General features: G+C 52.8%; 1 protein-coding gene across 2 annotated transcripts; it reads right to left on the reverse strand.

The window, feature by feature from the left end:
• Positions 1–1,514: 1,514 nt before the first annotated feature.
• ATP4A (ATPase H+/K+ transporting subunit alpha) lies at positions 1,515–14,671 on the reverse strand (the record flags this gene model as incomplete). 2 transcript variants are annotated; one of them, XM_080908402.1, is made up of 22 exons in its annotated part: positions 1,515–1,543; positions 1,727–1,818; positions 1,914–2,015; positions 2,348–2,481; positions 3,607–3,752; positions 4,057–4,180; positions 5,699–5,853; positions 5,948–6,116; positions 6,231–6,354; positions 6,437–6,573; positions 7,438–7,613; positions 8,668–8,860; positions 9,171–9,305; positions 9,382–9,491; positions 9,811–10,009; positions 10,455–10,723; positions 10,877–11,129; positions 11,822–11,935; positions 13,622–13,825; positions 14,256–14,315; positions 14,431–14,568; positions 14,660–14,671. In XM_080908402.1, 22 exons carry the CDS (start codon positions 14,669–14,671, stop codon positions 1,515–1,517), a joined length of 3,075 nt encoding a protein of 1,024 aa, XP_080764528.1. The 2 variants fall into 2 exon arrangements, with proteins under 2 accessions (XP_080764528.1, XP_080764527.1); XM_080908401.1 differs by having other exon boundaries at positions 6,204–6,354.
• Between the last annotated feature and the right edge of the window lie 1,231 nt (positions 14,672–15,902).

The raw sequence follows: 15,902 nt of genomic DNA on the forward strand, positions 1-15,902 counted from the left end.
TATTCCCCAACAGTTTATGTACTGAGAGTAAGGAATAGCTTTGACTTTGTGTGGACAGGAGGAAGTCAGGGTGCACACTGTGAAGCAATATTGGGACCTCCATCTCACGGCTTCCCTATCCCTTCCTGGAGCTCTCTAGGGCCCAGATGGAGAAGCCTAGGAGAGGTCTGGGTGGAAGACAGGGTTATTGAGACACAGAAACTATCTTATCCAGCCTGTAGGTGGGGAGGCTCAGGGGAGGATATATCTGAGATCTAATGGACCATTAGGGGGACAGTTAGAGAAAAAGAAATGTCCAGGCAGGTGTAAGGACCTGGCTTCTGGCAAACATCAATTAGGCTGTTGGTTCCAGTTTAACAGGGCTTGAGACATGGTCTAGTAGCAGCAGCTAAAGCTGAAAATCAATACATTGGCCAAGGCAATGGGGTTCTACCAGAGTTGGTGTGGGGTTTTGGAAGCTGTCCATGGTGGTGGTGTGGAAGGACAGAAACTAGAAGGCAATGGTGGAATCGTCCCTCAGCAGGGATGGGAAAAGAGCTCGAAGCCAGGTAATGAGGTGATTGGGTTTTGATGATCGGTAGGAGGTGAGTTGGAGAAGATAGGTCAGTAAGCTGGCAAGAGTCATTTGGGGCTTGGCAGCTCCCAAGAGCCTTCTGCCCTTCCTTGGGAGATCTACCCTGTCATCAGTGAGACTGGATAGCAAACGGGAACAGGTCGAGAGGGATAGGAAGGCCAGTGTGGGTCACGTCAGTCCAGCAGGAGACTGGAGACAGATGTGGGGATAATGGACATGAAACCGAAGTCCTCAGGGCTTGGGGGGTCAGGGTTGGGGATAGACAACAGGAAGAATCCCAGGCCCAGCCAGAGAAGCTCCAGACAGAAGGGGAAAGGGACAGATTACCAGCAAAGGAGTGGCCAGAGGGAGGGGCATTCCCAGCAACCAGAGGAGTTGGTTCTAGAGGAGCCAGGGCTTTGTAGGGGAAGCTCTATAATTTGTGAGAACACGAGGGCTCAGGCACCAGCACACAAAATCAGGACCCTGAGGACTGTGGCAACCCGCTGCTTGGTGTGGAAGTCTGGACCCCTGCCCCGGCTTTCAAAAGGCCCTGCAGACACTGCAGCCCTGAGCTTGAGTCCCTGTGTGGTAGGTTTATGGGAGGTCAAGGGTACTGGTAAACACTTCAGACTGCAAGCGCTATGCCTTGGCTTTATTACTGTCCGGCAGAACATGAGGGGTTTGTAACAGACAACCTTGTCCAGATGGAGTCCTTGAGATGGACACACCTTCACAGAAACCACTTATTTTAGCCACTCCCACCTCAGAGCACTTTCCTGAGGTGCAACTGCTTCAAGAAGGTGTGGAGCTATGGAGTGAGGGGGCAGAGTCCCTCCAATGGTGTCATGGGCTGCAGAAGTGGGTACAGTTCCAGAGGGCTGGGAATGAATTACATAGATGTTTTGATGGACACCCATTAAGTCCCAGCTGATAGTGGATGGAGAGATGATTATCCCTCTTAATAGTAGAGTTCCTGGTCCCACCAGCCTGGAAGAGAGAGGAGAGACAAAACCCAATGCTGGGATACACAAGCCCAAACTAGGTTACAAGCAGAAGTGCTTTGATTTAGAGGGCCAAAGGCTTGAAGGCACATGTGAAGGGTCAGAGGTCAGAGACCTGCTCTAAGAACCATTCAAGCCCCACCCCCAGGCCCCCAGCCTCCACACTCACTCCCTGGGCAACAGCGAACTCCAAGTTTCCGGATCTCATCATAGACAAAGATGAGAAGGCCGAAGGGCATGGGGACCAGCCACCACTGGAACCTGAAGGGAGGGAGAAGGGAAGGCAGGGTCAAGGCTGTCCTCAGGTCAGTGTGCTACATCCCCCAGCCCTTTGCCAGAGCCTCACAGCTCCTCACCGGATGGGCATGAAGTTGAAGATGTTAGGCATTCCTGGGCAGTAGCACAGGAAGCAGCCAATGCAGACCTGGAACACGATGGCAATCACCAGAATCTTGTTCCTGTTGGGGAGGGAGGCTCAGACAGGCTGGGGACAGAGACAAAGCAAGCATCTGAAGTTGGAGAATGGGAGGGACTTGGGGAGGTCAAATGTCACAGTAGCTGGGAGGTCCCAGACCAGTGACTCTGGAATGGCTGTCCTTAAGAGCAGGAACAGAGCCTCGGCCTCAGCCCCTTGGATTAAGATATAGAACAGCCCCGATAACCAGCTAAGACCGTGTTTCCATGGTGTGTGACCAGCTCACTACATGTGGTGCTGGTGTTTGCTGTTGGGGAGCTGGTAGAATGTGGACCTGGGGAATGAGGGGGGCAGGGTTGGGCCAGCTGGGGACACCTGAAGAATCCCTGCTGGAAAGCAGAGAGGCGGCGAGTCTTGCGGATGAGGACATCGGCGATCTGGCACATCTCAATGCTGATGAAGAACACGGTGTAACAGGTGTACTGCTGGTACAGGCGCTGACCAAATGTCTGCAGGCCAGGAGGGGACAGAGGCAGCCTGAGCCTAGGTGAAGAGCCTCTGCCACCCAACTGCTCACAGAGGTTCCTCAACTCCCTTCTCTAGAATCACAGGCTGGGCTGCAGGACCCCAGCCTCTAGAAGGGCTTAGGTAGCCGTGTCCGAACTGACAAAGAGAACATGGGGTTTTCCAGGAAAGAATTTCCTGAAGACCAAGGAAGGAGCCTGGGAAGGGGGATTGGAGGATCTTCAGAGAAAAGTGACAAGGACCAAGGAGTAGCAGAGAGAGTGACATAGACAATAGAGGATGCATGGCCCAAATGGGGACAATTGCTATATATGCTGTTCCTTCAGCAACACTTCCATGAGTGTGAGTGTGTGTGTGTGTCACTCACATGTGCGCGCATGTGTGACTATGTAGTCCTGACTGGCCTAGAACTCAACTATATAAAGAACCGGCTGGCCTGAGACTCACAGAGATCCACAACTCATCTTAATAGCTGTAGGCGTCACCTGGGCTCCAAGTGGCCCTTGTAACATCTCTCATCCATCAGAGTGACAGGTGTCAGACTCCCCAGGTGGTCCCACTTCCAGAGTTTCTGACCACAGACCTGAGGTGGAGCCTGAGAATTTGCATTTCAAATGAATTTTTAGGTGATGTGAATTCTGGACCGGCTTGGGAAGGGAGGCAGGGACAGGCCATACAGCTTGTAGGATTGATGTGGTACCTTGAGTCCAGGCCCGCTTCAGACTCTGCATTCTTAACTGTGACAGTGGTTTTGGGAAACTTCTTGCTCTGTAGACTATGACTCTTCAAGACACACTAAACACAGCTGGCCACAGCTGGCTGCACTGCCCTTCAAGCCTTCAGTGAAACAGGTGTCATACACCAGAGCTCTATATGAATGACATTACTAGGAAAATGACAGAAGAGGGCCGTTTGAACCTGGGATGAAGTGGTCTGTCGGGACAGCAAGAGCATCACCTCTATGTGGGAGCCATGGAAGCAGAAGGCGGAGCCAAGAGTGGTGAGAAAAAGTCTCCCAGCAACCACAGAGGCAGGTGGGAGTGCCAGACACTCTAGTTGAACTGTCAACAATGGTGTTCCTGGCAGGGTAGGAGGAAGTGGGAACTCACCCATTCCTGGCCGTAGCTATCTTGAAGATCTTGTAGATGGTGGTCCTCCCATTGTGGCCGTAGCCCCACACACAACAGAGGGAACCAGCCCTCCTGGGCCATGGCCGTGAAGTAGTCAGCAAAGCCAGCAAATGACTGAATGGCACCTGGGGAAGGTGAAACACAGAAGTGTAAGAACAGGGGTGGAGACAGATACACAAAACCAAGCGCACACAGCACAGACACACAGGACCAAAACACAAGAAAAACACAGACAACGTGCATAGACACAGGAACAGAGAGAACTCCCCAAAGACCAAGACACTGACCCTGAAACAGCAGGGTCAGAGTTACACAGTCAGACCAGAGAGACCACATGGATAGACAGGACAATGCAGCAACCAAGCCCGGGAGCCCCAGCCAGGAAGCTCACAGCAGGAGGGGATCCCAGGCTTGCTTCACAGGGCTTACCAATCTGGAAATAGGAATAAGCAGCCAGGGGCTCGTTGACCAACCGGTCACGCCTGGGGTTCCGTGGGCGCAGGTGCATGATGTCGCTCTCGGCTTTCTCATATGCCAAGGACACAGATGGAAACTAGCCAGGAGCAGAAGGAAGCAGGGCTGAGGATAGACCGGGCCACTGAATCCTTTCGCTCTGAAGCCAACACACACACACACACACACACACACACACACACACACACACTCACTCACCTCTAGGTTAACACAGAAGAGAGGCCCTGCAGTGGCCCAACAACCCAGGCACTTGACCTCTGTGTGCAGGCTGTGTGTCTGGGCCACATGTATCCCAATGTCCACCTCCCCACAAATGTCTACCTTTCATTTGTGTTGTTTTGTTTAAGACAGGGTCTCATGTAGCTTAGGCTGGCCTTGAACTCCTGATCTCTCTGCTTTCTCCTCCCAAGTGTCCTTAGGGCTAGGATCACGAGTATGCATCACTACACTGGGGGCAAATGTCTGCTCTAACCCCATGAGCCTTGGCCCTTTCGCTGGCTTCCTCTTCTCCCTTTCCCCTTCATCAGTCTTTCTCCTCTTTCTCTGTATTTTTGTCCTCTGGTGATTGTGGTATTCCAGTCTGGGGCCTCTCTTTCCTGTTGTTGACTTTCTTTTCCATTCTCTCTCTCTCTCTCTCTCTCTCTCTCTCTCTCTCTCTCTCTCTCTCTCAGGGCTTTGACTCTGAACTCACTATGTAGCCCAGGCTAACCTCTCACCCCAAGGTCCTCCTGCCTCTGCTTCCCAAGTGCTAGAACCACAGGAATGCACCATGACAGCAGGCCTCACTCTATTTCTTTGATCCAGACTCTTGATTCATATTCTAACTCTCTCTCTTCCCCCAGCGTGTGTGTGTGTGTGTGTGTGTGTGTGTGTGTGTGCATGTGTTGGGTGGCAGCAGGCTGGACTGATTAGGTGTACCAGCCCCAGGGAACAGGTTGTCTGAGCTCAGATCCCAGCTGGGACTGCTACTTAGCTGAGGGACCTGGGGTAAGCCACTCAGCTTGTCTGTGCCTCAGCCAGGTGATCAGCAAGATGGGGAGAATCCCAAGAAAGCCTGTCCTGGGGGCAGTGATGGGACATTAAGTAGGTTAAGTAACCGTGGGCCCAACTGAGTAAGCACTGTGTAAATAGTTGATCACACTTGTTAAGGGGCCCCTGCCTGCTGCCTTCGGGGATGCATCTCCAGGGGGTCTGCTGTCTGTGTCTGCTCTGGGATGTCTGTCTGTTACCCATCTGTCACTAGATACCTATGTCTGCAAACATCTCTAGTTTGTTTGTCTGTTTGTCTCTTTGAGCAGGGTCTCACCATGTAGCCTAGGCTGGCCTCGAACTTGAGATCCTCCTGTCCCTGCCTTTCATGGGCTAAGATTACAGGCATGCACCTAATTGATATCTGCTTGTCTGAGTGGCCATGAGTCTTCTGAAACTCATGGTTCTCTCCCTGTCTGTCTGTCTACCTGCCAGTCTCTGTGGCTATTTCTGGATGTCTGTGATCTAACATCCATTATAGTGATCTGGACTATTGTGTCCATTCATGAGTGTGTGTGGGGGGGGACACAATGGGGTGGGGCACCCAGGCATAAGACTGGAGACTCACGATATCTGTGCAGAGCTCTATGAAGAGAATGGTGATACACCCAAGGGGTAGGGGCACACTGACAGTAATATAGATAAGGTAGGGTGTCAGTTCTGGAATGTTCTTGGTCAGTGTATAGGCGATGGATTTCTTCAGGTTGTCAAAGATCAGCCGGCCTGTGGGGGCAGGGCAGGTACCTCAACCTCCTCCCAACCAGCTTCCCCCCCCCCCAGCCCCCACAGCCTGCCCCCTCCCTAGCAGAACACAGACCCTGCTCCACGCCTGTCACAATGGAAGCAAAGTTGTCATCCAGCAAGATCATGTCAGCAGCATTTTTAGCAGCATCCGAGCCAGCAATGCCCATGGCTACGCCAATGTCAGCTTTCTTCAGGGCTGGGGAGTCATTCACACCGTCCCCAGTTACAGCCACAATGGCACCCTGAGGGCAGTAGGTCAGGTGAGTAGGTGGTTAGAAAGACACCCCCCCACACACACCTATCTGCTACCCTCGTTAGCAGGGTCTCACCAGTCGCTGACAGCTCTCCACAATCACCAGCTTCTGCTGAGGACTGGTTCGAGCAAACACCATCTCAGGGTGGGTGCGAAGTGCCTCTACCAGCTCAGACGGGTCCATGTCCTTCAGCTGCATCCCATTGATGACGCAGGCCCGGGCATCCCTACAGGAGGAAGAGGGTCTCACTGGGGTCTCAGTCAGCGTGGGTTGTGGGGGAACCACAGGGAGGGCTGATGGCTGCTTACTTCCTATTAACCTGGTCGACGGGCATTCGGAGACGGGCAGCGATGTCCTCCACTGTCTCACTGCCTTCCGAGATGATTCCCACGCTGGCTGCAATGGCCTTGGCTGTGATGGGATGGTCACCGGTCACCATGATCACCTGTGGAAAGGCCAGCACACCCTTCACGCCTTCAGATCAGAGCAATGTCTCCATTCTCCCTGGTAGCTTTCTGTTGATACAGTCATTAGTTGCCAAGCATGACCGTCTGCTGTGACCAGGACAAAAGAGGCAACTGTCCCAGTTGTTACATAGTTGATGTTCCAGGGAAGACAAAAGGATACAAGATGAGCCGGTGAACTAACTTTATAGCACATAAGCTCAGGAAAAGAAGCTTAATCGCACACAAGGAAACCTCACTGAAGAATGAGCAGAGACCTAAAACTGAAAGAGTTGGTCACGTGGTGACTTGTAGGAAGAACATTGCTGGCAGAAGAGAGAGTCAGGGCAAAGGTCCTGAGGCAAGAATATGCCCGAGCTGCTGAAGATACAGCACCCTAGAGACCGATAAGAACCAGGTAGAGGGGTTAGTGGCTTGCCCCATGCTGCTGGTTGGAGTTCCCTGGCTGCAATTGAGCAAGAGCGCCCAGACGTGGCGGGCCAATCAAGGTATTCTATTCCCCGGCCACCAAAGCTGGTTTGGGGATGAAAATAGGACCCAATCGAGCAGGGCAGGTGGGGGTTTCAAATTAAAGCTGCCGGGAGTGGAGGCACATCGCCATTTTTTTTTTTTTTTTTTTTGCACGCCCACCCAGAAGCACTGCCTGGGATTAAAGCCAGGAGAGACAGGAAGGAAGCTAAGACATGAAAACAGCAACTCCCTAACTACGATGCGTTCCTCCTGCATACAGCTTAGACCTGGAACATCCTTCCCCAGAGCTTCTGTATCATGAGCCAGTGAAGTTTGATTTGCAACATTACAGGTGTTTTCCTGCCACCTGCTGTCCTCATTCCTAGCTGGCATACCCGGATGCCTGCCGTGCGGCATTTGAGCACAGCATCAGGAACGGTGGCCCGAGGAGGGTCAATCATGGATACAAGTCCCGCGAAGCAGAGGCCACTACTTGGAAAGTTCATGGCTTCCACGTCAAAGGTATAGCCAGGTGGGTAGTCCTTCTCATTCAGGTAGAGCTGGCAGAAACCTGACCAGAAAAATGGGGAAATGAGAGGCTGGGCAGATAGTGTGCCAACGGGGCCAACGGGGTCAGGAATTGTGAAATAACCAGGCCCCTGGATGCCAGATCCTGAATCCATCCTCAGCCACCTTATGAGGTGCATCCCCACCGGACAGGTATGGAGACTGAGGTTTAGAGCCAGGGATGGCCTGTAATCTGAGCTCTTGGGAGGTAGAGGTGGAGGATCAGGGATTCCAGGCCAACCTGAGCTACAATCTTAGGTTGTTAGGAGGAAGGAAGGAAGGAGGGAGAGAGAGAGGGAGGGAGGGAGGGAGAAAGAGAGGGAGGGAGGGAGGGAGGGAGGGAGGGAAGAGGTCAGGCATGCAAGCTCAGGGAGGAAACATTTCTTTCAAAACTAAGAGAAAAGCTAAGTTAAAGAATGGGCATGGGGCTGGAGAGCACTGGCTGCTTTTCTAGAGGTCCTGAGTTCAATTCCCCAGCACCCACACGGTGGCTCACAACCATCTGTAATGGGATCCCATGCCCTCTTCTGAATACAGCTGTAGTGTACTCATATAAATAAAAATAAATCTTTGGGAAAAAAAAGAATGGGTCTTTGCCTCCCAGTTTCCAGGGGTTTGGAATGTTTGATGAAGACAAAAGTTGGGTAGGGTCAAAAGTAAGGATAAAGGAGGTTCGTGGTAGCCCATTCCTTTAATCCTGCATTCAGGAGGCAGAAACAAGGCAGGGCTCTGAGTCACACCACAGAGTGAGTTCTGGACAGCTTGACTGCATAGTAAAACCAGCTCAGAAAACGGAAATCAGGACAAAGAATGTGAAAGATCGAGAGGTCAAGAGATCACAGGATAGTAAGATAAAGGCAAGAGCCAGAGAAAGAGGGGACGCGGGTCAGGACTGACAGAGAAATCAAGGGTGAGAGATGGGGTTGATCAGCCCCTGCGGGTTAGTAACCCCACAGTCTTGCCAAAAAAATCCCTGACTTTTGGTCAGGTCCGGTGCGGGAAGTTTGGAGGGGTCCGTGCTCATCCTTGACACACGCCTTATCCATGGCAGCTCTCACCAAGAACGCGTTCGCCTAGGCCTCCCAGGCTGAGGTAGGCTGTCTGGAAGGCCTCACGCCACTGCTCGTCCAGGGGCAGCTCCTGGCCCTTGATGAGGATGGAGCTGCAACGCTCCAGCACACGCTCGGGGGCGCCCTTCATCACCAGCAGGTGACGGGTGTCCCGCGGATCCTCCAGGGTGTGAATTGACAGCTATGGGAGGAGGGAGAGGCGGAGCTACGAGATGGACCAAGCTTGGCTGGTCGGCAGGCGCGGCCACGCCTAGTGGGCGTGGTCACATGAGGGGTGGGGCCTGAGGGTGTAGGGTCCTGCATAAAGCAAAGAAGCCCCTCTGCTCTTTGGGTGGTGCTTGATTGGGAGGGAGCTCGCATGCGGGCGTGGTCTAGTCGCATGTGGGCGGGGTTGTGAGCTGGATGGACTAGGAATTGAGGTTCCTCCTCAAGAGATAGACCGCCCACAGTGGGAGTGGTCTGTTGTAGAGAAGGCTCTGGGCTCAAAGCACCTGAAATTTGTTGGTGGAGTTGAAAGGGATCTCGCAAACTTTGGGGAAGCGGTCCCGGTATCCCATGGCGTTGCCCAACGTCAACTCCGAAAACTTGAGCAGCGCGGTCTCAGACGCGTCTCCTATCACGATGCGCTGTGAATACGGTCCAACGTGAGGATTGAAAGCGGAGACACCAGACAACACCCTCTGGAATTCCCCAGTCTCTCACCTTGGGTACTGGCACGGCGTCCTGACCAGACTTGAAGGCAGCGCGGTTGCACAGGGTGAGCACGCGGCACAGCGCCCGCCACGTCTCCGACGACTGGTCGAACGTTTGTCCTGGAGACCAGACGTCCGGGCTGGGACCTCGAGGGAATGGATTTCCCCAAACCAGAGCGGAGCCCTTCCTACTACATCCAGGCTAAATCAGGTTCCCTTCCCAGGCCTGGTTAGTACACCATTTCCTTTTCGTATCCCAAGACAGCTTTCTCCATACTTTCCCATAGAAAGCCTCCTGAAGACCAGATTTCCTTCACAGACCTGTCCCCTCAAAGGCCCCAAGACCTGCCCCCTCTCGCTAATGCAGAACATGTCTCAGGCTCCCCATCAGACCACCAACTGCATCCACTCCTTGTGCTTTCTCCTCCCACCCCCACACCTGACTGGTCTTCTGTGGTGTCCGCCGTGTGGATATGGTTGTCAAACCATAGATGAGACACCGTCATTCGGTTCTGAGTGAGAGTTCCTGTCTTGTCCGAGCAGATGACCGACGTGGAACCTAGGGTCTCTACTGCTTCTAGGTTTTTGACCACGCAGTTTTTACTGGCCAGCCTCTTTGCTGTCAGTGACAGGCAGACCTGTGGATAGATGGAGGGACACAGGCATGGCCAAGCCCTGCCACCAGCCCCACCTCTGCTATGCTACAGTCACTGCACTTTGAATGCAGAAAAACAAAACGGGCTTGTTCTCTATAAGCTGTTTGTAGCCCACGCTTTCCTCAGTATCCCCAGATCCTCTCTCTGAGGTGTCCCAGCTCACGTTAACATCATGAAAATTTTAAAAATGAACTTCTGAGCCTTACTTCTCTTGGTGACTCTTGAGTTTGGGCTGACTTCCCACAGTAACCTCATTTTCCTTCGTCCTGGGCCCTGTTTTATTTCACCTATGAGCTCTGGCGTGTGACATAGGGCCAGCCCAGAGCAGCCTGGTAAATGTTCACAGAATGGTTGGATAGACAGGAGGGACGTCTGGTGGGCAAGCAGCTCTCTGCTCCCGGGACCTCCCTCTGTCTCCTCTACTCACTGTGACAGTAGCCAGCAGCCCCTCAGGTACATAGGCTACCACAATGGCCATGAAGAAGACCATGGCCCGAAGGAAGGTATAGCCGATACACATGGCCACCACAAAGAATGTGGCACCGAAGAGGATGGCCAGGCCGGCAATGATGTCCACAAAATGTTCAATCTCGATTGCAATAGGCGTCTTCTCGTTTTCCACACCAGAGGCCAGCGAGGCGATGCGTCCAATGATGGTGCGGTCACCGGTGCTTACCACCAAACCCTGGGCTGTGCCTGCAGTGGCAACAGAGGAGAGCTCAGGGTGAGGTGGATAGCGTCAGAAAGGTGGGGAGACATGTGCACGTGTCCCACAAAACAGAAAAGGGGCTATCATGGAAAGTGTGGCCTCTGTGTGGCTTCAGGACAGGTTAATGGTGCTTCACAGACCCTCCAGACACATGGTAGAGAAGAAGGCGATGTTGCGGGTCTCAAGGGGACTCTCGTGTGTACACTCGGGTGAGCGTGTCTGCGGTTCAGACTCTCCAGTAAGCGAGGAGTTGTCCACCTTGCAGCCCTGGGCTGACAGAATGCGGATGTCTGCTGGGACACGGTCCCCGCCTTTCATCTCTACCAGGTCGCCCACCACAAGCTGATCCGCGTTGATCTGGAACTTGTCCCCGTCCCGGATCACAGTGGCTTGCTGTGGGTCGGGGACAGAGATGGTAGTAGAAGTTACTTAGTGTCATGGAGATATGGGGACATGAAAATTGGGAAGAGCTGGAGCTCTAGCAGAGATGGGGCTGATGAGAAAGGATAGATTGATTGGGGCTGATGGGAAAGGATAGATTGATTGGGGCTGATGAGAAAGGATAGATTGATTGGGGCTGATGGGAAAGGATAGATTGATTGGGGCTGATGGGAAAGGATAGATTGATTGGGGCTGATGGGAAAGGATAGATTGATTGGGGCTGATGGGAAAGGATAGATTGATTGGGGCTGATGGGAAAGGATAGATTTATTGGGGCTGATGGGAAAGGATAGATTGATTGGGGCTGATGGGAAAGGATAGATTGATCGGGGCTGATGGGAAAGGATAGATTGATCGGGGCTGATGGGAAAGGATAGATTGATCGGGGCTGATGGGAAAGGATAGATTGATTGGGCTGATGGGAAAGGATAGATTGATTGGGGCTGATTGGAAAAGATAGATTGATTGGGGCTGGTGGGAAAGGCTAGATTGATTGGGCTGATGGGAAAGGATAGATTGATTGGGACTGGTGGGAAAGGATAGATTGGGGCTGATGGGATGGGCCCCCTGGAGATGTCAGGAGAATGCCTGGGTTGTTTTGGAGACGGAAACTGAAGAGAGGGGCAGCAGGCTGAAGGACTCACCTGGGGCACGAGATTCTTGAAGCTGGCGATGATATTTGTGCTCTTGAACTCCTGGTAGTAGCCAAAACAGCCAGTGACCACGACCACGGCAATGAGTGCCACCGCCAGGTACAGCTGCAGTGAGGCGCACCGGTTTTAAGCATAGGAGTCAGGAGCACCCATCCCCAAGGCCACCGTTCTGCTTCCGAGTCTCCTGGTGTTCTTGGGGCCACCTCCAGAATGTCCTCGATCTACTGGGCAGCCTCATGCGCTATTCTTGCAGCCCAAGCCCTCGTTTCCGTGTTCTACAAATGGCACTCACTTGCCTTGAATCTTCTATGTCTTGTGTCCACACACCTAGACCCATAGTCCCTTGGCTCCTGATCTCCATGTCCTCATATGGTCCTTGTTCCATGTTTCTTGATCAGTTCCCGCCTCCCCTAAGTTGTGTCTGCCATGCTTCTTCCTGTTTCTACGCCCATGGTTCACATTGGTTTTTCGAATCCATATACCTGCCACCCTGGGACAGAGCCAGACTATTGGCTACTTTGTGCCTTCTTTTTTCTTCTACCATCCTTTCAACCCCCTAACACTAGATGGGAGAGAGAGAAAAAGATAGAGGGGAAAGGGGGTGTAGTTATCATTAAATGACTTAGTGCGGATTAGGGATGTTGAGTTCCTTTGGGGTAAGTTTGATCTCCACAGTCAGGACATTTAATTTCTTCTTATTGTTGTTTCTTGTTTGCATAGGATTTAACAAACCAAAACCAAGAGCATCCGATCCAACCAACGATCCACCACAACCATGCCTCTCAGGCCCTAGCATTTATGCACCCTCTGAAAAGTCCCCAGAATTCCAAACGTCACACAACCACAGAAACTATCTGCAGCTGGCAAAAATCATGCCCCTGCTGGAGCCTGAGGCAAATCGTCGTCAGCTGCTGTGGACAGTCTGAATCAGCCCCGTATCCCACACCTGGATTTAAAATGAAAACACATTCTTGTAATATTTCTGTGTTTTTAAAGAAACCAAAATTCTGGGCTGGAGAGATGGCTCAGCGGTCGACCTCTATTCCAGAGGTCCCGGGTTCAATTCCCAGCAACCACATGGTGGCTCACAACCATCTTTAATGGGATCTGATGCCCTGTTCTGGTGTCTGAAGACAGCAACAGTGTACTCACGTAAAATAAATAAATAAATCTTGAAAAAAAAAGAAGAAACCAAAATTCTCACTGCACTGTGCCCTTAAGCACATTAAACCCCGTGTCACCTCATACTGGCTATGCGCCGCAGACCCAACATACCATCACTGGTATCTCCATGTTCCCAAAAGCCAAGTCCGTGTACCTCTGACTACCAATGCCATGCCACTTGACCTAGGGCTCTTCAAGCCCCTTCCCAGTGTCCTCTGTCTGACCCTGACACACCTCAAGTTGTCTGTACATCTTTCCCTCCATCAGCACTTTTATATCTACTGTCTGTGTCTCTGGGTGCTGTGTCTGGTGTTGTGTGCCTATGTCCCTGTCTCACGTCCTTGGCCTGTCTTGTGCCCTCATTTCCTCCTCTTCTGGGGCCCACAGCTTAGATTTTGTTTCCTACCCACCCGAGAGTCACCCTCAGTGTCCCTTGTGACCTATGTCCTCAGGTCTGTCCCACACAAAGCTCAAGGTCATCCCTCTCCCAGGGTCCATGTCTCAGAACTGTGTCTTAGAGTTTCTGTTCCCTCATTCTAGATCCCATCTGCTTTCATTCCCGGCCACGCCGTCCTCATTCCCTGTTCTCCCTGTGTCCTCAGCCTGCCCACAGGGCCCTCCACTCACGTTGTCATCAGTGGTCAGGTCGCCCTCGCTGGCCTGGATTGCGAAGGCGATAAGGCAGATAGCAGCGGCCACCCACATGAGGCACTGAAGGCCACCTGCCAACTGCCTGGCAAACTTCACGTACTCGGGAGTGCCCCGAGGTGGCCGGAGCGCATTGGGCCCATCCCTCAGCAGCAGCTCAGCTGCCAGGCTCGCCCTCAGGCCCTGGGAACAGGAAGGGGTAGTCACACTGGAGGCTACAGGACTGTGCCCTCACCCGTGTGCTTTGGTCTCCCTTGGCCTCCCCCCCACACACGCTTTTTTAAATCTCTCCTTCCCTCCCACCCTTTCCTCTTCTCCTTCCTCTCTTTCTACTCTCTCCCCCCATGCTTCTCTTCCTTTCCCAATAATCCCTTCACCTTTCCTCCTATCTCTAACGTCTCTCTTGCTCTCCCTCTCTTCCTCCCTCTCCCCCTTCCTCCGTTTCTCTGCTCTTTTTGTTACTATGTCTTCCTTCCTCTCTCTCTCCTCTATTGCTCCATCTATTCCCACTCCACCTACACTTTGCTCTCTGGTGATTCTCTTAACTTTCTCTCTCCCTGTTCCTCTTTCCTGTCCATCATCCCCTCACTATGCCCGCCCACTCCTGGCTCACCTTGGTGGCACTGGTCTGGTACTTCTGCTCCAGCTCAGACACTGACAACTGGTGGTCGTTCTGGGGGACAATGGAACAAGGCACTCACTGTCTGGCTTTCACAGCCCAACCCTGCCCATTGCCTGGCTTCCGGACCCCACCACAATCCCGCTCAGGCCCTGCCCCCCATGCGCACCATCTCCATCTCCTTCTTCATGTTCTCCAGCTTCTCCTTCTTCTTGCCCCCACCTCCCGCCTTCTTCTTGCTCATCTTGGCAGTCATGTCCCCACCAGGGCCAGTGCCCAGTTCCACTGAGTACAGTTCATAATTCTCCTGGGGTTGGGATGGAACAAAGGAGATGTCAGATACCACCGGGACTTCTGCCTCCAACCTCCAGCCACAAAGTCCCCCAGATGCTACTCACTGCCTTCCCCATGGTGCCTGATGCTCTGCCCTCTTTGATCCACAGAGTCTACTAGGGTCTGGACCAGGCTTGATATACCCAGGTTGGGTGGGGGTGGAGCAGAACCAGCTGATTACAGCTGATTAGGAGGCTCCTTGGGGTAACCTTCAGGCTTGGACAGCTCAGACACTTTCTACTGAGCTGTTCCAACCTGTCCAACCCCCATTGCCACCTGTCACTCAGATCAGGAACCCCTGGGCTATAACAGCCACATATCGACAAGAAGAGAAGCCAACAGGGACCTCTTGCTTCATGGCATCAATGTGATGAGGGGTTCTCACACATTCACTCATGGAACCTTCCGGAAACCCTCTGAGGTGAGGAGCTTGTCCCTTTCTCCACCCTAGTCAGGAAAGGACAGATCATCTGCACACAGTATCTTCTCATGAGTCCTAAAGTTCAGGCATAGTCACCTATGACATCATACCCACCGTTCCCACAACGCAGAGACAGGAAACAGGTTTGTGGGGGTTCCACAGGGTCCCACTGGCACGCTTAACCACTAGCTGCTTGCCCGAGGCTCTCACCCTTTCCCCATCCCCACCCCAATCTGCTCAAGTAAACAGTGGTGCACGCTAGGGAAAGGCTGTATCTCAAGGCCCTGGCCTGAGCTGGGTGCCAGGTGCCAGGAAGTGTGAGAGACCCCATCCATGATCCCAGGCAGGGATCCCTTGGGGCAGCAGTGGGGAAACAGGACCTTTGATATGATTTTTGCACTGGCCTCCCATAGTGGGCCTGTCTCCAAGGGCATGTGTAAGTGCAGTTGATAAGATAATCACCTTAGAAATGTCCTCCTTGGGAACAGGTCACCCCGGGAAATAAAGGGTAGGTAGCCTGGGCTCTCCAACACTCGCCTGAAGACCCGAACCCCACTCTAGGAATCCCAAGGAGAGCCAAGTGCAGCGACCACAGTGAAATCCCAGGAACACAGATGAATCTCAGCTGGGTCAAGCATGCGAAAGTTTGTGTGGTTCCTCAACTCACAAGCTTTTAGCTCCTCACTACCCCGCATGAGCTTCCCTGACTCAGTCCCTGTGCAGGACCCCTCATTTGGTTCTGTGCTTTGTGCGGGCTGATGTCAGCCATGCCTCAGGACCTAGGAACTCCCAACACTATTTATCTGGTTCCCTCTTCCCGAGAACTGCATGGCAATTTCTCATCTCCTTCGAATCTCCGGCAAATGCCACGTTCTCTGAGAGTTCTT

This window comes from Micromys minutus, assembly GCF_963924665.1.
Source record: "Micromys minutus genome assembly, chromosome: 32".
NCBI lineage: Eukaryota > Metazoa > Chordata > Mammalia > Rodentia > Muridae > Micromys > Micromys minutus.